This window comes from Myotis myotis, unplaced genomic scaffold, assembly GCF_014108235.1.
Source record: "Myotis myotis isolate mMyoMyo1 unplaced genomic scaffold, mMyoMyo1.p scaffold_m19_p_4, whole genome shotgun sequence".
In the NCBI taxonomy this organism is placed as follows: Eukaryota; Metazoa; Chordata; class Mammalia; order Chiroptera; family Vespertilionidae; genus Myotis; species Myotis myotis.
This window is the reverse complement of record NW_023416346.1, coordinates 58,751,170-58,775,174: the sequence shown is the minus strand read 5'-3', so window position 1 is coordinate 58,775,174 and position 24,005 is coordinate 58,751,170. Positions and strand designations below refer to the sequence as shown.

The 24,005-nt window shown below is 39.5% G+C and overlaps 1 protein-coding gene and 1 pseudogene across 1 annotated transcript in view; one reads left to right on the top strand and one right to left on the bottom strand.

Annotated features, from left to right (window-relative positions):
- ZMAT1 (zinc finger matrin-type 1) overlaps window positions 1-9,502 on the bottom strand; it is a 31,428-nt gene extending 21,926 nt beyond the window's left edge. The window contains exon 1 of the mRNA XM_036305638.1: window positions 9,439-9,502. Within this exon, the coding sequence (XP_036161531.1) occupies window positions 9,439-9,502 (64 nt within the window). The remainder of the gene's footprint in view (window positions 1-9,438) is intronic.
- A 2,204-nt stretch (window positions 9,503-11,706) lies between these two features.
- Window positions 11,707-16,419, top strand: LOC118653417 (annotated as a pseudogene).
- The last annotated feature ends 7,586 nt before the right edge of the window (window positions 16,420-24,005 follow it).

Sequence of the window (24,005 nt, the reverse complement as noted above, 5' to 3'; positions counted from 1 at the left end):
GACTTCAAGAGGGCGCAGGCCAGACTGAGGGACTCCCCCCAACACACACACACACACACACACACACACCGAGTGCATGAATTCATGCACCGGGCCTCTAGTATTGTAATAACTGTGAACGGTGCCAGGTGGGTACTAAGCTTATTAGGTGATCACTTCGTAATTATATAAATGTTTAACCACTATGCTGTACACCTGAAACTAATATAAAATAATATTGAATGTCAACTGTAGTAAAAAATAAATTAAATTTTAAAAAGAAATACAGAAAAAAATACCCAATGACAAATTATTGAATGCTGTCAAGTGTGACTTCATCTCTCATCTACAGCAAATTAAGTTCTTTGAACATGGGAAGGTAATTAACTGCTGGTTAATCTCAGGAATGTTGTTTTACTATTCCTAGCATAGCACTTTTCAAGTGTCCTTCATTCCCTGACATATTTGAATTTTGTATGCTATCATGAATTTGGAAAAAAGATATGGATGGGAATCAAGATTCTGTAGTCTGAATCAAAGCCCACTTTAGTGCAACTTGGTAGTGAGTTCTTAATGATACAACAGTGACCTCTCAAATATGGATTGGAAAAAAATGCCTTTGAAACATACAGGAGTTTCTGGTGCTGATACCATTACTTTGTGTTTTAGCATAAAACAAAACCAGTGGGGAATAAAAAAATACTGTCAAAAACAGGTTCAAAATGGGAAGAGAACCTAAGTCTGATAATGGAATAAGGGCTTAAACTAATAGGATCTGGAAAAGATAAAATAAAACCAATATTTAATGCATGGTTGGTCCTATGATCGATGGTCACAATAAATTGTACTTTCTAAGGTTGTCAAATGTTAACAAATTAAATGTAACATATATATGTAACATATATATGTAATATATATATATATATATATATATATATATATATATATATATTAAAGGGTTTTTATTTATTTTTAGAGAGAGAAGAAGGGAGAAGGAGAGAGAAACATTGATGTGAGAGTGAAACATTGATCGGCTGCCTCCTGCATGCTCCCTACCAGGAATCAAGCAGCAAGCCAGGCCTGTGCCCTGACCTGGAATTGAACCAGCAACATTTCAGTACACGATGCCGCGTAATCAACTGAGCAACATTGGCCAGGGCTTACGTATAACTTTTAAATATCTGTTGTTTCCCAGAAAGTAGACATATTAGTAAAGTTCTTGAGAGTGGAGGAATATGGTCATATAACAAAACTATGACCTACAGGTACAGAGTTGCAGTTTGAAATGATGAAAAATTTCTGGAGATGGATAGTGGTAATGGTTGTTGCATAACATGAATGTACTTAATGCTGAATTGAATTACTGAATTGCACACTTAAAATGTTTAAAATGGCAATTTTTGTTATGTATATTTTATCATAGTTAAAAATATATTTGGAATACTTGGCCAGTGTGGTTGAACATTGACCTATGAACCAGAAGGTCACAGTTCGATTCTCAGTTGGGGCACATGTCCGGGTTGTAGGCTGGATCCCTAGTTGAGGGCATACAGAAAGGAGCCGATTGATGATTCTCTCTTATCATTGATGTTTCTATCTTTCTCTCCCTCTCCCTTCCTCTCTGAAAGAAATAAAAGCATTAAATATACATATATATGTAGGGGGGGAGAATGAAAGCACCTTCTCCCCGAACCACAGCATGAAGGACAGTTGCCCCCCCATCAATCCATCACACAGAGGGAACTGCATGAACAAGAAATAAACTTTTGTTTTGCTACCAAGACATAGCCATCCTTTCCTGAAAAACATTTTTGAGGATTATTGCAAATGAAATAGGGGTTTGTGACAAATTATAAATGGGATCTGATAAGAAATTCAGGTATTCAATGCTCCTACAATTTGATTATATTTATGTGTGGCTTTAGCCTTTGGTAAGAGAATGAATCAACCAATTTTTTATTAATGAAATTGTTTAATATCTTTAGTTCCTTTCTACAAGGAATGTTTACATGACTTGAGAAAATAAATCTTTCATAATAATTTGAAATGGGGGAAATTATGACCTATAGCACTAGGTAGCAGGAAAAAAATAAGATTTTGAGCTGGTCAAACAGATTGAAATCCTATCTCTGTCCATAATTATTATATAACCCTGAGAAAATTATTTAACCACTTTGAGTCTGTTTTTTCATCTAAAGAGTACAGAAATACAATGTCTATCTCAGGATATGATGAATATTAAATACAGTAAAATATTTTAAATGATTAACACAGTAGGTACTTGGCAAAATATGCTTATGAATCCAGAAGCTTTACAAATTTTAGTTAATATTATACATAATAATTTTATTTCAGATCAGAATACTTTAAAACTTTTAAATATATATATTTTTATTTTAGAAAGGAAGGGAGAGGGAGAGATTGAAACATCAATGATGAGAGAAAATCACTGATCTGCTGCCTCCTGCATGCCTCTTACTGGGGATAGAGCCTGCAACTTTTGACCTCCTGGTTCATAGGCTGACACTCAACCACTGAGCCACACTGGTCAGGCAAGATCAGAATCCTTTTAGAGATAATCTAGTCCAGGGTGTCTCAATCTTGGTACTACTGTTACTTTGGGCCCAATAATTTGTTTTTGTGAGGGGCTGTTTTATGCCTTGTAGGATGTTCTGCAGAATCCCTAGCCTCTACTAACTAGAAATTGATAGCATTCCCCAGGTATGACAACCAAACGTATCTTTAGACATTGCCACATGTCCCTTGTGAAGCAAAATTGCCTCCAGTTTATAAATTATTAAGCCTAATGTCCTTATTTCAAAATGAGCAATCTAAGGCCCAGAGAGCTTATCCTATATCATAAAAGGCTAATATGCAAATCAACCAAATGGCAGAATGATCGGTCGCTATGATGCACACTGACCACTAGAGGGCAGATGCTCAACCCAGGAGCTTCCCCCTGGTGGTCAGTGCACTCCCACAGGAGGAGCGTCACTCAGCCAGAAGCCCTGAGCCAGGCTCATGGCTGGCAGGCATAGTGGCAGTGGCTGGAACCTCTCCCACCTCCTCTGCAGTGCTAAGGATGTCAGGGGAGAGTGGGTCTAAGCCGTCAGTTGGACAATCCCCGAGGACTCCCAGAATCTCGTGCACCAGGCCTCTAGTCCTATATAATAAAAGCCTAATATGCAAATCAACTGAACGACTGAATGACCGGCGGAACGACCGGTCATTATGACATGCACTGACCACCAGGGGGCAGACGCTCAATACAGGAGCTGCCTCCAGCCTGGAGGCCCCAGGCCAGCCAAGGCGGGTGAGAGCAGGGGCCCCCCAACTGCCCCGCCGGTCACCCCGCAGATCAGCCCTGATCACTGGCCAGGCCTAGGGATCCTACCTGTGCACAAATTTCGTGCACTGGGCCTCTAGTAGGAAATAAAGGACTTGGAAAGCTAAACTTTAAAAGATATGATTCTGTACTCAGGTGGACCTGAACCATGAAAAGAATTTCTGTAGTCTGGGGGAGACAGTAATAGGAGGGGATAGTTCTTAAGTCAGTTAAATACAAATGTGAGTACTAATATTTCACATCCTATAGACTTGGGCATTACTAAAATCCCCTATGTTGATATAAAAATATGCAATTCAGCTTGTACCAGATTTTTGCCTTTGATGATATAAAAAGCAAAGGGGATTGATTTACTTGCCAGAAATTCACTTTTTAGGGACCTTGTTGGAATGTGTCTACTCCAAATAGTTGTATTACCATATTATCCTAGAGTAAAATAGCTTTAACTTCTTTATCCAAAAATGCAATTGAGTGTGGCATCTAAATTATCACGATTGAAACTTTCTTCTAATTAATACTGCTATATAACAACAGACAATTTAGGATAAAATAGATCTTTGTGACAAAAGAACAATATTTATGGCTTGAATCAGAAAAGAATAATGAATCTATGCCTACAATTTGGTTTGTTTTTCACTAATAGAATTTAAAACCTTATAAGATCTCTGAGGAAGGAATCAGAAGATTATCACACACATACATATGTAATACCTTAATCAATAATGAAATCAAAAAATAAATAAATTAAATTAAATTAAAAAAGAAGATTATCACATCTCATCAGTTCTAGGTAAGAGAACTTTCTCTCTTCACTCCAATTAAATGTTCATCAGTTACCTGCTAAAAAATTAAGCTTACTCAAATTAGGTGACTCTCTATAAAATTGGGTATATTTAATAAATTGAATATTACTTGCATTTGTTATATGACAGATTTAGTTGTACAAAACCTCACACTTCTTCCTTAAGATAACCCATCAGTTGCTTATGGCAATAATAGCTATTAACTGTTTTGTTTTGTTTTTTAATTTTTAATCCTCACCTGAGGGTATATTTTTGTTGATCTTTAGAGAGAGAGGATGGGAGAGAGAGAGAAACATCAATGTGAGAGAGAAATATCAATTGGTTGCCTCCTGGACACACTCCAATCAGGGAGCAAACCCAAAACCTAGGTATGTGCTCTGACCAGGAATCAAACACACACAACTTTCTGGTGCAGGGTACGATACTCCAACCAACTGAGTCACCTGGCCAGGGAAGCTATTAATTATTTTAATGCTTTGTTGAAGTGGGAATTTCACAGTCCAACTGATCTTGAAGCTAAACATAAACATAAATAATATACATATACATACACATAATATAGATATAGTTATAAATATAGAACATTGTAAAGAACTCTGCATATCCTATTTTAATATGGTGACAAGAATTGAGCAAACCTCAGAAGGGTTGGCTGTAATACTATAAACAAATCTCATTCTTAGTCACAGGTTTAAAGCCAGGCATTAAGAAATCTGAGAAATAATCATATTAATTCTGCAAAGAGCATATGTGCTCTATAGTCTCCTTGATTTCACTTTTAGAGATAACCTTCCTCAAATATTTTTGATAAAAAAATGATTTTTAAAAATAGCTGACTTGACATTTGCAATCTTTTAATACCATCATAATTTTAAGAATGAATGAGCAGAGCTCAACACTAAGTTATAGGAGACTGGGAAAGTGCCTGTGCTATCCTTGCCAAGATGTTTTAACTCTCTTTTTCCCTAAAGTCCACACCCCATTTCAGGAGTTTTCAGAGATATTAACTTTGCCAGAAATAAAGACCTGTTGAACACTCTTACTGTAACGCTATCTAGTATCCTTATTTTCTCAGGCTAGAAGATAAGTATGACATATGAGTTTGGCAAGTTTTGGTAAAGGTTTTCCCATGTCATATTAACAGTTACAAAATACAATGAAGTTAACAAAATTAATTGTGAATACTAGTTATATGTTTAATGTTTACTAAGTTGAATTCTATAATCATAAGCACTCTGTGGCTAGCTAGTTCAGAAGACATGATTGTGAAAAGCTGAGTTTAAGTACTATTTAAATCCATTAATTTACTTGATCCCATGACAGCTTTTTGCATGAGAAAGCCACCATGCCATTCATTCCAACAGGTTAGTAAATGTGAATGGATCTGCAAGACTGGTTTCAGGTAGAAAATGATCCTAACAGACAGGTGATGAATACAGTAGTGGACATGTTTAGTCAATATCTTCACATATTGACACCTAATAAAGACAGAGGGTCAGAAACTAACAAATGGTAATTAACCTTTCTCCAGACATCCCTACCATGTCAAATGCAGAGGATTAAAAATTAATTCTAACGATTTTCTAATTACTCTTCCTAGATGCCAACATTAGATTAACAATATAATGTGTTTCATTGTGTTTATAGAGGCCTGGTGCATGAAATTCATGCACAGGTAGGGTCCCTAGGCCTGGCCAGCGATCAGGGCCAATCAGGGCCTTCCAGCTGCCTGCACCGGCCTTCCTTCATTCCGTGCCGCCCTCTAGTGGTCAGCACACATCATAGCAAGTGATCAAACTCCCGGTTTCCCAGTTGAACTCCTAAGGAGACACTTTGCATATTAGCCTTTTATATATATAGATAAACCACCATGGGAAGAGTACAGATTTATAATAAAAAATGGAAAGGTCCTATAGTTTAGGAGTCTGACTAGTTAGATTGCATTTCCCCAGTGATCTTATTCATTTTATAATTTTACTATCAAGCTCTTTAATATAACTGTCTAATTCATCTGTATATCCTCAGCAATGTGTGGCATGCGCTCACTTGTACACACACACACATACACACACACACACAACACACACACAGGTGTTCAATAAATGATTCCCGAATGAATAATGGAAAGGCTATTAACTAGGTTTCTTATGGTGAACCTGAAACTTTACTGAATAATATAGAGACAAAAGGAAGCCTTGCTGGGTAATTGCTATGCAAATGAATTAGTAACTAAATAAAAATCCAGAATGCCCTCCAGTCTAAAACAGAATCCATTTAATAATTTATTTTTCTTAAAGAGAGTTTTTGTTTAATTTTGTTTTGATTTTTACTATGATTACATCATGGATATCAATACTGGTTGAAAATTCATTTTTGAGCCATTGAACATGTTTATTTTTAAAAACTTCAGTGACTGAAACATGAAGTGCCCTACAAAATCTCATTACTCCCTTTACCATGGATTCTGGGTATATGTTTTTTCATATGTCTGTTCAGTGGGCACTTTTGTTTGTTGTTTTTGTTTTTAGGCTGATTGCCTTCCTCTTTGGAACCTTTGAAAGCTTCTAATCTTCCCTGCTTTGCAATTTCTAATCTCCACTGACATTTGTTCATTACCAAACCAAGACAGATGAGATCCTCAGGAATGTTAGCTATCATTGAAAATGGATCAGCAAATAGTTTATAGCAAGACACTTTTAATGGTCCTATTTGGAGTAGACTTGTAATAATTGAAATCTTGACAATTCTTTGCCACCTTTAAGAGAATCTCCTAACTAGGACTTAAGAAACAAACACAAGATATTGGCACACTACCAAACAACATTTTTCTCTCTTCTCCTTTATCTACTATCATAAATGACAATCATTTATGGCCTTTATAAACATCTAAACAAAAATATTTTGAGAACTAATAGTGTTTTAGATAGTGTACTATATGAAAAGGTAAGGGAGTTTTATTTGGACTGAAGTTAATGAAGGATATTTACCTATAATGAAATGATAGTTTTGGGGTAGCAATTATATTTGGATTTTCATATCCTAGTAAATTGTCTCAACACTAACAACACAGATTTTATTACTCACTGAATATCAAGTGATACTATTTGGGCAAGGTTTCTTATGGGTTTCTAGTGCACAGCCATGGAAATGCCATTGAAAGAATATTAATATAGAACTGCAAAATCAAGGTTCATATGTTCAGATCTGAAAACAACCTCAGACTCTGGCTAGTCCAAAACCTGTACTTCAGAAACGTCAAAACTCAAATCCAGGAAACTTGGGATCTGTTCAGGGCAACAAAATTTAGTAGATTAACAACAGAACCTATGGTCACTACACCAGACTCATACACTAGGGCTCTCCTCATTTTACCAGCTAGCAATACTATAGACATGGTATTGCAGCTACTTTATGAATTTTATCTCTTAAAGCTGTTAATACCTGCATATATTAAAAGACATTGCAACCAAGCCAGGAAAAAGCCATTTTCTCCATGAAATACTAGTTCTAAACCTTACTATGCAAAAGTTATGAGAGCCAAACTGAATTGTGGTCATGACCACCTATAACACTGTTTTCTCCTCCTTGTTGGTTACAGAGAGAAAGTTTGGTATAAAAACAAAATTCCAGGAGATTTCATATCTTCATCCCAGAACAACTGTACAAATCCAGGCTGACTGAAGACATTAAACGAAGGGTTTCAAAGGTTGCCTTCAGTAAGTGTGTTAATAAATAAAAACATCATATCATAGTGTATTTCTAATTTCTAATAAGTGGTATGTATGTAATGAACCTATGAGAAATATTGTAAATTTTTTTACTGCTTTGCTTTTCCTCCAAAGTGAAAGGTGTGAACGGATATGGAATAGCACACAGGGATGTGTCATTTAAGAATGTGAAGCCCTGACTGGTTTGGCTCAGTGGATAGAGCAACGGCCTGCGCACTCAAGGGTCCCAGGTTTGATTCCGGTCAAGGGCATGTACCTTGGTTGCTGACACATCCTCAGTAGGGGGTGTGCAGGAGGCAGCTGATTGATGTTTCTCTCTCATGGATGTTTCTAACTCTCTATCCCTCTCCCTTCCTCTCTGTGGAAAATCAATAAAATATATTTTTTAAAAAAAGAATGTGACGAGGAAAATCATTTTATGGGGCAACTTTAATGGGGTGTGCTCCTAAGAAAAGGAACTTACATTATTCTACTCTATTTTGGAGTCCATGACCTTTCACTTTGGAGTCAAGTTAGCAACATAAGGTAACACAGCGAAAATAATGAAAATTAATACAAAGTTTACGTTGGCAAAATACTTTAGAGGTCTCCAGTTGGAATCTATTTTAACCACCTAAGAAACATTTCCAAAAGATGCTTTAAAACACAATGGCAAACTTTACAGTTTGCTACTAGCAGGCTGCTTACAAGTATATAGTACTTGTGTGAACTAAATACCATATACTGAAATAGTCAAGAAATAATTTTTTTTCTGTTAGGAATGTGTTGTAGGTACAATAGCACTTATTAAAACCAAAACCACCTTAAAGATGGGCCCACAAACCTTGCTGTATGTACAAGGTTTCGTCCTCAAAGAGCCAAAGAAAACTCTCCAAAGTGATTCCTGAAAATCGGTGTTTCTGCCACACTCTCTTCCTCTCCTTTCCTCAATACAACTCCCTCCTCCACCAGACCCTAGGATTCTAAAATCAAACAGATCCTACCTGAAAGCTAAAGTATACACGCTAACAACCCCAAATTCCTAAACTCATCTCTTCTTTAATATCCCACTGCAAGTATCTGCCCTTCAGGATGCTGAATCTCACCAAAGGGGGGTTTCTTCTCTCTGATTTCTTTGACCTTTACTCTTCTGATCTCTGCCCCCTTTCTCATCCGTCAGTCTCTCTTCCCTTTCCCTGATCCTATAGTTCCACAGCGCTTGTCTACCTTGTCTCCTATCTTTTACCAAATCACGTCTCAGCTTCCTACAGCATACTGAGGTGGCCTGACTGGAAGAAAAATTACGGGCTTTTTTCCCCCTTCAAACTCCTGCCTTGTGAATGAATACCTGAGGTTCCTTTTCCTGGGAGCCCCATTCTTTTCGGGGTAGGGGGAGAATTAGGGAACCCACTCTCTGCTTCAGTCCGTCTTGTACACTCGGGGCTACTTCATCGAGGCGGGGCGGGAGGAGCTTGGCCTCTTACTGCGCCACAGCAGGTGGGGGGTCGGGCGGTGGCGAACCGCGCCCCTCAGATCTTGGACAGGCTGAAGAGAGGCAGCGAAGGAGATGGGGCCGCCCCCAAACCCCGGCACGGGAACTCACCTTCTCTGAGGCAAGGGCGGGTGTCTACTTTAAAACTACTGTCCCCCCTCCCCGCCGCCGCCATAGTGGAGCCGCCAAAGCCTCCGCTGCCGCTGTCGCCACAGCCACCTGCAGGCGAGCTGGCAGGGGTGGAGGTGGCGAGGAGGCAGACTCAATCACTGCCGCCGCCGCCGCCGCGCAGGCGGTGTAGGAGGAGGGGGGGGGGAGGAGGGGGGGGGGAGGTGGCAGAGAAGGTAGCTTCCTCAGGGGAAGACTCTGCCACCGACGGTGTGACTGCGCTAGGCGCCGCCAACGCAGTGAAGCGCGGACAATCGCACGCTCCCCTTAACCCCCTTAGCCCCGCCTCCCTCTAAGCCCCGCCCCTTTGCCCCTCTTTCTCTCGCTTCAGCTTCTGCCTCGTTCTAGAATCTACTAGCTCCTCTCTGCCAATGAAAACGCGTTAGACCCGCTGGCCGCTTCTTCCCTCTCTCCACTGCTTGGCGTCACACTTCTCCCTTCTGTGGAGAAGCTAAGATGACCAAGGGCAAAGGGCAAAAAGAGAGGGATGTGAAAGTACCTGGGCCTCACGAGTCATCTACAACCAATTCAAGGGGGAAAATAATATCTAGTAAAAACAATTGATTCCATCCCCAAAATATCTCTAAAATACATCTTCTGTCAGTGAGAGGAGTTAGCTTAACACGGGCAGACAAGGCAGGGGTCCAGTGGAAAACATCAGTACGGAGTACAGAAATAAGCAGCGTCCTTGGTCATGACATATTATGTCCCCATGAACAATGGCATGTCTATCAAATTACCCATCTAAATTAAAAACCTGTGAATCCAGTACCCAACCAAAGAACTAGAATATTGCTGATAATTTAAATATCCGACTCACCATCTTTTCCCAAATTTCCCTCCCAGAGAAACCAATATCTTGATTTATATCTATTATGTCTGTCTTCTCTTTACATATATTCTTATCACATGGCTATGTGCCTAAACAATATTGTTTAGCTTTTATTGTTCTCAAATTTCACGAAAATGTATATCTTTTCTATATAGCATTTTGGGACTTGATTCTTTCACTCAACATTTTGTTCCTGAGATTACCATGTAACTGTAGTTTATTCATTGTCAGTGCTGTATAATACCCCATCCATTTCTGTTGATGTGTATGTGTCCTGGTGCATCTGTGCAAAGTTTATTTTAGGTATGCCATCCTCTCCAGACTCACTTTCATTGCCTTATTTCAAGTCCTCATCATCTCTTTTTTTATTTTTTTAAAATATATTTTATTGATTTTTTACAGAGAGGAAGGGAGAGGGATAGAGAGTTAGAAACATCGATGAGAGAGAAACATGGATCAGCTGCCTCCTGCACACCCCCGACTGGGGATGTGCCCACAACCAAGGTACATGCCCTTGACCGGAATCGAACCTGGGACCCTTGAGTCCGCAGGCAGATGCTCTATCCCCTGAGCCAAACCGGTCAGGGCCTCATCATCTCTTTTCAGAACTATGGTACCTGTCCCAATGGCCACCTTTCCTCTGATCTCAATCCCTCCAATCTATTTCCGTATCACTATCATTTATCGCTAGCTCTCCGTTGATTGTTGGATACTCAAAGGTCATGGCTTCCTATTATTATCTCCCTAATCTCATCCTCTTCTGCCCCCACCTCACCACTCGTACTTTATGATTCGGCAGTATTAAATCCTCGTATAGATTCTCGTGAAGACTATGATTTTTTCCATGATGCAATGTAATTGTATTTGTTTCTCTTGCTTCCTGAAAGGCCCATTTCCTCACATTAGGCACCTGCCTAGTAAACCCTTCTACCCACCTTGAAGCTCAGATAATACATCACAAAATACAGTTTGTTTTATTTTTGACACTCCATGCTTCAGAACAGTTAATTACTAAGACAAAGTTCTCAAACCAGTGGACCTTAAGTCTAGGTCTCTAAGTCCTAGGTCCCTAGATCTGGCCCACAAATATATTTTGTTTAACTGCATAATTGTTTACTTACTTTCTTGTCAATATTTGAAAGGGGCATTTCATGAAAAAAAAAAGTCTTTTGAAAGCATTTGAAGATTGGCAGTAGTAGCTGTGTACTGGAGCTGAATAGCAAATTCTGAGACTTGGAGTGCTGGGCTCTTAAGAACATAATGTTTTGTGGTTCTAATTTATCCAATGTTATCTGAGTAATTGGGTGGTTTCTCCAATCTTCTATCATGTCCTTTAATTAGTGCAACATTTACTCATCAAAGAAATTATTGGATAGGTCATGGACAAGAAATATTCCACTGAAATAGCCAGTACGTCAAGGTAAGCATGAAAAATAGAGTGTAATTTTATTCCTTCCCATAAGGGGAGGAAGAGAAATCCCTCAAAAGCATTGTTTCTCAAAATGTGAATCCCAGCCCACTTGTAAAGGAATATTCAATCAGAATCTCTGAGTGTGGGAATTATAAAACCTTGAACATTGTTGTTATTTGTGTTGTTGAAGTGTATTTTATTGACATGAAAAGTTTTCATATGTAAATATATATTTTTATGAAAAGGGGGTTGTACAGAACTTTTACAGAAAAATATCTATGTATGCCTAATGTATTTGTGTCAAAGTATACACCCGCATATGTTCTCATTCTTGTTGTCTGCTCCCCACCCCATCACACAGTCATAGAGAAGGTCTAAAGGGAACATCCTACCAAGTGATTTATCATCTCTGCCAGAATTACTCTAAATGTTCCTTATGTTTTATAAACATCTAGAAAGTTCTCATTGTTTGCGAAGTATAGAAAATAGTTTTCCATAACCTGAGGTTATCTTCTATAATTGGTTAAGGAGGGAACATGTTTAAATATTGGTCCCTTAATCATCCAGTGCAGTTTTGGAGTTAGAAAACAATTTCAGCACTCCATTTCCTCTTATTTCATGTGCACCTCTGATTTCTAATTTTTCATTTTTGTGCTATTCATCATCTTCACATCACCATGCAGCTCTTGCTTTAAGAGACATCAGCTGCTATCTTAGTCCTATCTATGGTTGTTCTTTCAGCTAGAAACTGTTCACTGTATTCAAGTGATAATGAAGTTAACTAAACGTAATTGCACAAATAGTGTGCAGTAGAGTATTTTTTTAAATGTATAACTAATCTTACCTCCCAGCTAGTAATTATTTTCTGGATGAAAATAATATTAGAATAAATATCACTATAGCCATATTTTTGGTTATTGCTAAAGGGTGTATTTCACATGGGCATTTTTAAAATAGTAATCACTATTGTAGAATTTAAGATTTTATGCTATAAGAAGGGTCTATTGCCCTAGCTGGTTTGGCTCACTGGATAGAGCATCGGCCTGCGGACTCAAGGGTCCCAGGTTCGATTCCGGTCAAGGGCATGTACCTTGGTTGTGGGCACATCCCCAGTCGGGGGTGTGCAGGAGGCAGCTGATCCATGTTTCTCTCTCATCGATGTTTCTAACTCTCTATCCTTCTCCCTTCCTCTCTGTAAAAAATCAATAAAATATATTTTTAGAAAATTTAAAAAGAAGGGTCTATTAGCTTGATGATAGTGTGTGTGTGTGTGTGTGTGTGTGCGCGCGCACACACACACACAAGAGCTGAATAGCCCAGATCCAGTTCTTTGAACTCCTCTTCAACAGAACCGCTCACCACAAGTTTTTACTTTATGAAAAAATTTCTTTTGAAATAGCCCTCCTCTGTCTGGCCAGCATGACTCAGTGGCTGAGTATCAACCTATAAACTAGGAGGTCACAGTTTGATTTCCATTAGCGGCACATGCCCAAGTGTGGGCTTGATCCTCAGTAAAGGGGCGTGCAGGAAGCAACTGATTGATAATTAAAAATATACATGTCTTTAAAGAGTAAATAAATAATAAAATAGTTCTCTTTTGTGTCATTTCTGGTCCTCAGAAGACAACAGAATAAAGTCTCTGGACAAAGAAGTTGTCCACCAAGACAAATCTCTGGCAGACGTTTTGGATTCAGACCCCAGAATGAAGACAGCTATGCGTCTGATGGAAGATTTGTTTCCTCAAAATGTTAACTTGCTGTAGCTAAACAGATAAAGAGGAAGGTGGTGTAGAGAACTGTCTGCTGCCCAGGATATGAAAGCAAGAGGGGGTGAAGACAAGAAAGCAGTTGTTGGTCAACTGTCCTGCCTACTACAGTGTGTCTGTTCCCAAAGTGGAACTTCTAACATAATTAAAGATACCCCAGAAGAAGTGAATAAAGAAGAGGAGCAGGGAGATGTCAACAGGAAGAAGATCACGCTGATGGGAAGCCTTACCCACAACCTTGAGACACTCCAGAAAGAGAAGGAATGTCTGCTAATAGCCATCAAGCTCAATAATGCCTTAGGAGAAGAGGTGAAGACTTTGATCAGTGAGCTCTGCAAGCCCAGTGAGTTTGACAAGTACAAGCTATTCATTGGGGACTTGGACAAGGTGGTAAACCTGCTGCTCTTCTGGTGGAGGCACCTAGCCCACATGCAGAACTTCCTTATTGGCCTTGGTGAAGATGCCAGTAATTAAGAAAGGAGCCCTCTCAACAAGAACAAGAAGGTCCTTGCGAGGCAGCACAATGATTCCCAGGTGCTTAAGGATAACCTGGACCGAGGGAATACGTGGTCAATTGGCATTCTGGCCAATTACCTTTCAGAGGAACAACTCCTGGTTACTAGCACTTTGGGAAAAATGAAATCAACACTCCTCACTGAGCAGTGAAAACTGGACAAGATAAAATGGGGCCAGGAATAAGTGAACTGTCTGCTGAAGAGTCTTTCCTCGGATTTCATTCCCAAGGCAGGGGCCCTGGCTCTCCCTCCAAACTTCACCAGTGTAATGACTCCTCTTCGGAGATGTACTTTCACTGGTATTTTCTCAACATTAGCCTCTCCACATTACCCTCTTCTAAAATGCCCAACTAAAATATCACCCTTTCTTTCAACACTATTTAATCTGAAAAATGTAACAGTGAAAAACATTGTTTAAATTATACAGTTATGGGCGGGGATTCTGGATAAAAGAAAAATATTGTATCCAGGAAAAAAAAAAGCCTGTTTTTATTTCCATATCATCCTTCATGATTGACCTTATGAGAGCTTAAATGTTGCTCAGAACTTACTTGTTTCTATTATTAATTTCTAGTAGAATGAAAATTAATGAAACTGTGAGAATTGATTGGAGGGTGTTTGATTGGTTCTTTTCCTTTGCATTTCTGTCTGTTATTTTTGTTTTGAGGCATTATTTACTTTTCCTTCTGTTTCCTCTATTTTTAAAATTATGTCTCAGTTTCTTTTTTATATTGTTGCAGTTAGGTCTATGTAAAATAAATTTTCATCTATGTATTAGTCATTTTTCTTCTGAATGCATATAATCTCCATCTCCTTTTTCAAATTCAGACCTTTATAACCCCCTTCTTTTATATTTTTAGTGTCACCAATTATCTTTATTTACATTCCTAGTTCATTTCTAAATTGAAGTGGCTATTGTCTTCTTCCTCTCTCTGTTATTACCTCCTTTAAACTTAATGTGATATTTAAGTATATAGTACCTTATTCTAAAAATGGTTATAATATCCTGTTTCTGTCTGCCTGTTGGTGATCTTACTCAAAGATTTGTTCTTTGTTTCAGGTATAATAACCACCTTGAGTGTTTCCTGCAATAGGGTTTTCTGGTGATAAATTTCATCACCTTCTGCTCTAGCTGGTTTTGCTCAGTGGATAGAGCATCGGCCTGTGAACTGAAGGGTCCTGGGTTTGATTCCAGTCAGGGGCACATGCCTGGGTTGCAGGTTCGGTCCCCAGTGGGGGGCATGCGGGAGGCAGCCGATCAGTGATTCTCTCTCATCACTGATGTTTCTATCTCTCTCTCCCTCTTCCTTCCTCTCTGAAATCAATAAAAATATATTTTAAGAAATTTCATCACCTTCTCTATGTCTGACCAAGTCCTTAGTTCTTGCATATCTAAAAAATACCTTTGCTAGATATATTATTTTTTGTTGGTAATTTCTGTCAGTAGCTTGAATATTTGATTCCACTCTCTCCTAGCTTGTAGGGTTTCTGCTGAGAAATCCAATGATAACTTAATGGACTTTCCTTTATTGGTTACTGTCTTTTATTTCCTGACTGCCTTGAAAATTCTTTCTGTGTTGTTAATTTTTTGACAGTTTTAACACAATGTGCCTTAGAGAATGCCTTTTTGGATTAATGTAATTAGGTGTTCAGTTTGCTTCTTGGATTCTAGGATCTAGCTTTTTCCATAGCTTTGGAAAGTTCTCATCAGTTATTTGAATAGGCTGTCCATTCTTTTATCCCTCTCTTCTTCTGGTATGTTTATTATTCTTATATTGCTCTTTATGATGGAATCAGATAGTTCTCAAAGAGTTCTTGCACTTTTTTATGTTCAAGTCTCTCTCTTCCTTCTGCATCATTTCTAAATTTCTATCTTCAGCATAACTAATTCTTTCCTCCATCTGGCCAGCTTTATTTCCTAAGCTCACTAGTTTATCCTTTATCTCTTTTATTGAGGTCTTCATCTCCAGAATTACTATTTGGTTCTTTTTTAAAGTTTCAATCTCTTTTGTAAAGTATTCTTTTTGTTCATTGATTTTATTTCTGAGTTCATTAAACTGCCTATCTGTGTTTTCTTTCTGTTTATTTTCTGGAACTTCCCCCCCCCCTTTTTTCCAGAGCTGCATTGTGACCTTGTTTTTTCATGGTATTAATGGATTTCTTCTCTCTCTAGGCATCTATGTCTTAGTGGTAGGCTCTGGTAGGTTTATAAGAAGTCCTTCTATTGTTTTCTAGTAGGTAGTGCTGAAGCACAAGATATTTAGTTCTCTTGCACTGTTCTGACTTTTCAGATCTCTATGGGATGATGGAGAATGCCTGGTGTTCCCGAGTGGGCATCTCCTCTGTGTTCAGGCCATCTCCATCTCAGGGGATCAACACTGAGGGGGAATGTGGTGGGTGATAGGGTTCCAAATCCATAAAATATCAGTGTTGTCCTCTGCAGCCAGACACTGCTTCAGTGCAGCCTTGATGGGTGGACTTGGGGTTACCTAGGGAAAAGTGGTTGCTTCCTTTGTTGTTTTGTTCCCCCAGTATTGGTGACTGGCAGACCTCAGTGACTTCCCCTCTATATTTCTGCATGACCCTCGGATTAGTTGCAGAATGTGCCTGTTGCTCCAAGGAAAAGACGTTTCTGTAGTAGCATTTCTCAGGTTTTCAGATAATGTGCCATGCAACACAACACTCACTGCTATAACTTCTCCTGGGGCCTGCTGTTAGCTCTGGCAACGTGAGGGGAGAAGAGCTCTGGAGAGGGTGAGGGAAGGCAGGCAGGCTCTATAACTTTGTTTCTCTGTCTGGAATGGCAATATCTGGACAACCATGTCTACAATTCTGAGCTTTGTCTCTGCCAAGGTCACTGGGTTCAGCTGCAGTACATACTGAGCTACAGGGATGCTCATTATAGCTCTCTGCACCTCCGGACAGAAGGGAGTACCAGTGGCAACCTGATTCCTTTCCTATCTGGAGACCCAAGATATGAGCTTCAAGATATGAGTTCCAGCCTGCGAGCCTTGGGGTGCGTCCTTGATACCAGCTAAGTTCTTCTCTCGTCCCACCTCCGGGGTTTTGCTCCCATTTGCCCAACTTCAGATGTTTTAATGCGCAGATCTGTTTGTACGTTAAACAGGGAATCCTTTGTTGAATTATAGCTGTTCAAATTGTTGGAACTTCAAGGGAAGAGGTCAAGGGGACCTCTCAAGCTGCCATTTCTCTGACGTTGCTCACTTTTTCTTTTTTTAGCCAATATGTAGTGCTACTGTGTGTATATTTTGTGTATTTGATAATTTTCATTAATTCTAGTTTCTCATTAAATAAATTTGACTTTCTTTTCTGTAATTAAAGTTTTCCCTCACTTTTTGTACATTTTAAAAGGTAGTGTCTTTTTTATTGAATTTATTGGGGTTACACTGGTTAATAAAATTATACAGATTTCAGAGGTACAATTTTATAATACATTTTCTGTTTATTGTGTGTGCACCACCCCAAGTCACATCTTATTTCATCACTTTATCACCCCTTTACCCTCTCCTACCTCCCCCAACAGCTCTGTCCCACTGATAATCACCATACTGCTATCTATCTATGAGTAGTTTGTTTATTTGTTTGCTTAATCCCTTCAGTTTTTTCACCTAACCCCCACATCCCCTTCCCTCTGACAATTGTCAGTCTGTTATCTGTATCTATGAGTTAATTTTTATTTGTTTATATTGTTCATTAGATTCCATATATAAGTGAGATCATATAATTCTTTTCCATCTATGCTGTCACAAAGGGTAAGGTTTTATTCTTTTTATGGCCAAGTAGTATTTCATATTGTAAATATACCACACCTTGTTTATTCACTCATGTACTGATGGGTACTTGGGTTGCTTCCAAATCTTGGTTACTGTAAATAATGCTGCAATGAACATAGGGGTGTATATATTCTCTCAAATGAGTGTATTGGGTGTATTTGGATATATTCCCAGAAGTGGTTCACTAGGGTCATAAGGCAGTTCCATATTTAAATTTTTAAGGTAACACCATACTACTTTACAGAGTGGCTGTACCAATCTTCATTCCTTCTAACAGAGTACAAGAGTTCCCTTTTCTCCACATCCTCACCAGTACTTGTGTTTGATTTATTGATGATAGCCATTCTGATAGGCCTGAAGTGATATCTCATTGTGCTTTTAATTTTCACTTCTCTGATGACTAGTGATGTTGAGCATCTTACCTAATAATAGACAAACATGCAAATTGACCGTACCTTCGCTAGACCCAACACCAGCCACACCCACCAGCCACGCCCACCAGCCGATCCAGAGACGTGCACATTAACCGGACAAAGATGGTGGAGGCCAGAGCCGGGATACTTGCGTTGCAGCCACAGCTACCATGCAAGCATCCCGGCTCTGGCTGTTCCAGGCTTATTGGAGACGCAGAAGTCAGGGGAGACAGAGAAGTCCGGCTCCAGTGCCTGAGGCTGGCTACAGCCTGGGAGACGAAGAAGCCGCCTACCCCGTGATTCCAGTCTGCAGCTGGCCGGAGAAGCTGCCTGCCCCATGATCTCAGGCCTCAGCAGGCTGGAGAAGCTGCGTGCCCATGATCCCAAGCCTCAGCAGGCCAGAGAAGCCACCTACCCCGTGATCCCAGGCCTCAGCAGGCCAGAGAAGCCACCTGCCCCGTGATCCCAGGCCGCACCTGGCCAGAGAAGCTGCCTGCCCCACATATGCCTGCCCCATGTCCTCAGGAGGACTGAGAAGCCGGGCCCCAGCACCTGAGGCTGGCTGCAGCCTAGGAGACAAAGAAGCCGCCTGCCCCATGATCCCAGGCTGCAGCCAGCCAGAGAAGCTGCCCACACTGCATCCCAGGAGACATGGAGAAGCTGCCCACCTGTGGTCCAGGCGCCAGTGCCTGCGGCTGGCTGTGGCCCAGGAAATGGACAAGCCACCTGCCCTGAGGTCCCAGGCTGCAGCCACCCGGAGAAGCTGCCAGCCCAGTAGTTGAGGGCTCCAGCGCCTGTGGCCCGGGAAATAGGTTCCCTCTTCTCCTACTGCAGTCATTACTTCAATATTCCCCTTCTGAATTTCTCTCCTGTGCTGCAACCCAACTCCACTTTTCATCGGAAGGATACGGAACAAAGCAGTGTTAAAAGCTTACATTTTTAAGCTGGTAAGGCTGGTACTTAAACATATAAATGGAAAACTAGAGTCCTTAAGGTAACAAAGGCTACAAAGGGGGGGTGGGGACAGGGACAGCACATGACCTATTATATCCAGCAATCCATAAGGGGACTGAAAACTTTGCAATGATGACTATTAGTGAAGATATGAATCAACTAACATAGTTGACAAGGACAATTCTTCCATCTTTGAAAATATCTACATCAAATCTGTTTAAATAGATTTTCATCAGCATAATCTAACACATTCTGACAAGACCACCACCACCAATGTGGTCAGTGTTGTGCTAATAAATGTTTACCAACTGGCTCTCAAAGAAAACAAGACTCTGATTTATACTGTCGGCCAATTGCTGTGGCATAAATTCTCCATCCAAGGCTGATTTCAGCTGCTAATGTGATGCCACTAAATGCAGAGTTGAGGAGAAACATGCAGTAATACACTATTATATTCTACCAGAAAGACCCCAAAAATATAAATAATGTCAAGAGTCAGAACAGTAAAGTGTAGTAAATAATTGAGGCGTGATGAATGTAGACTATGTATTTCCTTTGGTTTTAATGTAATTTATTCACTTTTAAGATTATATAATTTAATTTTTAATAATGAACGTGTTTAAAACCAGCTTACAAAATTCCTGAAAATTTGTGAGCCAGTAAGATCAGGCTCTAGCACAATACTGAGTGGAGTGTAATGGTTAAATGCCAAGGCTAATGGATTTGAAATAAGACTCAGCCACTTTTGGGTTTTACTGGTCAAGTTACCTGATCTCTCTATACCTCAGTGTTCTCATCTGTGTCATTATAGTACCTACTGTGTAGAGTTGTTGCAAAGATAAAATGAAATCTGTGTATGACACAGCACAGTACCTGAATCAATAATTCACTCAATTTGTTATAAACTATTACTGCCTGAAAACGTTGTTGACAAAATTACTCATGCTGAAAGAATGAATTTTTATTGATGAGAAAAATGCATTATTTTGCGATCTACATGGAGACAGTCAATTTTACTTCCTAGGCAGTAGATGGTAATCTACTACTAGAAACTTCAAGGAGAAAAATGACCTCAGTCAACATGATTGAGGCAATGTATTATTAGCTGGATCATAAAGCAGAGAGGATGCCATACATTCTGGGATACATCTGCAGTAAGAGGCTTCACCTCAGGTATTAATTCTGATGAACTAAGCATCAGACTTAAGAAGAATGGTGAGAAAGATTCTGAGGCTGCTTCTAGACCTAGCAGGAATAGAACTTTAATACATAAGTAAGAGTTACTATGTTTAATGATGGCAAGAAAAAAAACACACCATGATCTAATCTAATAAAAGAGAAACATGCAAATCCCCCGAGGGCTCCTGGGCTGCCAGAGGGATGTCTGACTGCTGGGGAGCGGGCCTAAACCACCAGGTGGTCATCCCCTGAGGGGTCCCAGATTGCGAGAGGGCACAGGCTGGGCCGAGGGACCCTCCCCAACTGTGTGCACAGGGCCTCTAGTCTTCTCATATGTCTAATGGCCATCTGTTTGTCTTCTTTGGAGAAGTATCTATTCTGATCCATTGCCCATTTCTTTATTGACTTCTTTGGTTTTTGGTATTGAGTTTTATAAGTTCTTTAAAATTTTTTTATATTAACCCTTTATCAGATGTATCATTGGCAAATATGTTCTGACATCCAGTGAATTATCTTATCATTTTGTTGATAGTTTACTTTTCTGTGCAAAACCTTTTTTTATTTTAATCCCATTGCTGCAACCTTTTGCAGCAAGGATTCAGGATCTGGAAAAGGGGCTGTACACAATGAATACACTAGACAGGAAATATGAATTTAGAAGGCATGGGGGAGCCAAGCAGAAACCTTTCTCTCTAGCGGAGAGACTCTCTGAAACCCTGGACCCATCAGCTTTTATTTACTTGAATACACATTTTCCCTTTAGGAATGCAAACAGGTATATCAATGCTAAAGTTTGGTAAACAATAAAAGGATTATCAGGTTAGGGGATTGTCTTCAGCCATCTTGCCAACAGCAGGGTAATATAATGCTGATTTTTCAGCCCTGCTGAATATTAAAGTCCATTAGCCTTCCAGCGGACTTCTCACATTTATATGTTAACTACTGTTGGTCTTTGCCTCTGGCACCCATTTTTTACTTTTTATTTTATTCCCCCTCCCTGAGACAAAATATCAGAAAAAAGTATTGATAAGAGAAATGTCCAAGATTGTATGGCCTATGTTTGCTTCTAGTATTTTTATGGTTTCACAACTTACATTTAAGTCCTCAATCCATTTTGAGTTTATACTTGTGTATGGTTTAAGAAAGTGATCTAGTTTCATTTTTTGCATGTATCTGTCCAATTTCCCAACACCATTTATTGCATAGGCTATCTTTACACCATTGTATGCTTTTGCATTCTTTGTCATACATTAATTGACTTGGAAGGTGTGGATTTATTCTTGGATCTCTATTCTGTTCTATTGATTTAAGTGTCTGCTTTTATGCTAGTACCATGTTGTTTTGATTACTGTGGCCATGTAATATAGTTTTATATCATGTAGCATGATTCTCCCAACAAGAGTACACAAGTGTTGTAAACATTTATGCATCCAACATAGGAGCACCTAAACATGTAAAGAAAATATTTATGGGCTTACAAGGGAAAGACTGACAGTAATGCAGTCATAGTAGGGGATTTTAACACCCCATTGACATCAATGAATAGATCTTCCAGACAGAAAATCAACAAGAAAATGGTGGCCCTAAATACCACAATAGATCAGATGGATTTAATTGATATCTCCAGAGCATTTCACCCCAAAGCAGCAGAATATACCTTCTTTTCAAGTGCAAATGGAACATTTCCTAGGATATACTACATGTTAATACACAAAACAAGTCTCAATAAATTTAATATTTGAATCATATCAAGCATCTTCTCTGACCAAAATGGTATAAAACTAGAAATCAATCACAAGAAAAAACTGAAAAATACACAAAGACATGGAGGATGAATCATATGTTGTTAAACAATGAATCAATTAACAATTGCAATCAATTAACAATTGAGATCAAGAAAGAAATCAAAAGGTACCTTGAAACAAATAAAAATGACACCGCAACAGCCAAAAACCTATGGGACATTGTGAAAGCTGTACTAAGGGGAAAATTCATAGCATTACAGGGCTATCTCAAGGAACTAGAAAATCTCAAATAGATAATCTAACTCTACACTTAAAGGAATAGAAAAAGAACAGCCAACAAAGACAGGAGTGAGTAGAAGAAAGGAAAAAATAAAGATCAGAGCATAAATAAACAAAACAAAGTCTATAAACAATACAAAAAATCAATAAAACCATGAGCTGGTTCTTTAAAAATATAAAAATGATTGATGATCCTTCAAGAAAAAGAAAGATAGAAGACCCAAATAAATAAAACCAGAAATGAAAGAGAATTAACAACTGACTCTAAAGAAATACAAGAAATGGTAAGAAAATATTATGAACAATTATATGCTAACAAATTGAACAATCTGGATGAAATGGATACATTCTTAGAAACATGAAGTCTTCCAAAACTGAATAAAGAATATTCACAGATTCTGAAAAGATAAATTACAATTAGTGAAATGTAAGCAGTAATAAAAACATTCACAATAAATAAAAGTCCTGGACTGGATGTCTCCACAGGTGAATTTTACCAAACATTCAAAGAAGAGCTAACAACTATCCTCAAACTTTGCCAAAAATTTCAAGAGATGGGAAGACTCCCAAGCCCATTTTACTAGGCCAGCATTATCCTAATTCCAAACCAGACAAAGAAACTACAAAGAAATAAAATTATACACCAATATCCCAATGAACATGAATCTAAAATCCTCAAAAAAATATTAGCAAACTGTATCCAGCAATATATTACAAAGATCATACACCATGATCAAGTAGGATTGATTCCAGTGATGCAAGGTTGGTAAAATATTCACAAAACAATGAACATGTTACACCAAATAAAATTAAGGATAAAAAACCACATGCTCAGCAAAGTGGGAATAGAGGGAACAAACCTCAACATAATAAAGCCCATATATGACAAACCCACAGCCAACATTATACTCAGGCAAAAACCACAAGAGTTTCCCTTAGGATGGGAAAAAGACAGGGATGTCCGCTTTCACCACTCTTATTCAACACTAGAGGCCTGGTGCACGGATTCGTGCACAGGTGGGGTCCCTTCATCTGGCCAGCAATGAGGTCCTCTTGCCAAGAGAGGCCAGCCAGCCAGAGACAAGGACCATGGGAGGTTGGCTGTGGGAGCACACTGACCACCAGGAGGCAGCTCCTGTGTTGAGCGTCTGCCCCCTGGTGCTCAGTGTGTGTCATAGCGACTGGTAGTAACAGTCACTTAGGGTTTTATATATATAGACTAGTGGCCCAGTGCACAAAATTTGTGCACAGGGGAGGGTATGTTCCTCAGCCTGGCCTGTATCTTTTCCAATTTGGGACCTCTCAAAGGATGTCCTACTGCCAGTTTACAGGGATCGGGCCTAAACTGGCAGTCAGACATCCCTCTTGCAATAGGGACTGCTGGCTCCTAACTACTCACCTGTCTGCCTGCCTGCCTGATTGCCTCTAACCATTCTGCCTGCCGGTCTGCTTGGTCCCAACTGCCCTCCCCACTGCCGGCCTCCTTGCCCCCAAATGCACCCCCGTCAGCCTGATCACCCCAAACTGCCCCCCCTGCTGGCCTGCTCGCCCCTACTTTCCCTCCCCACTGGCTGCTCATCCCCAACTGTCCCCCTGCTGTCCTGCTCACTCCAAACTGCCCCC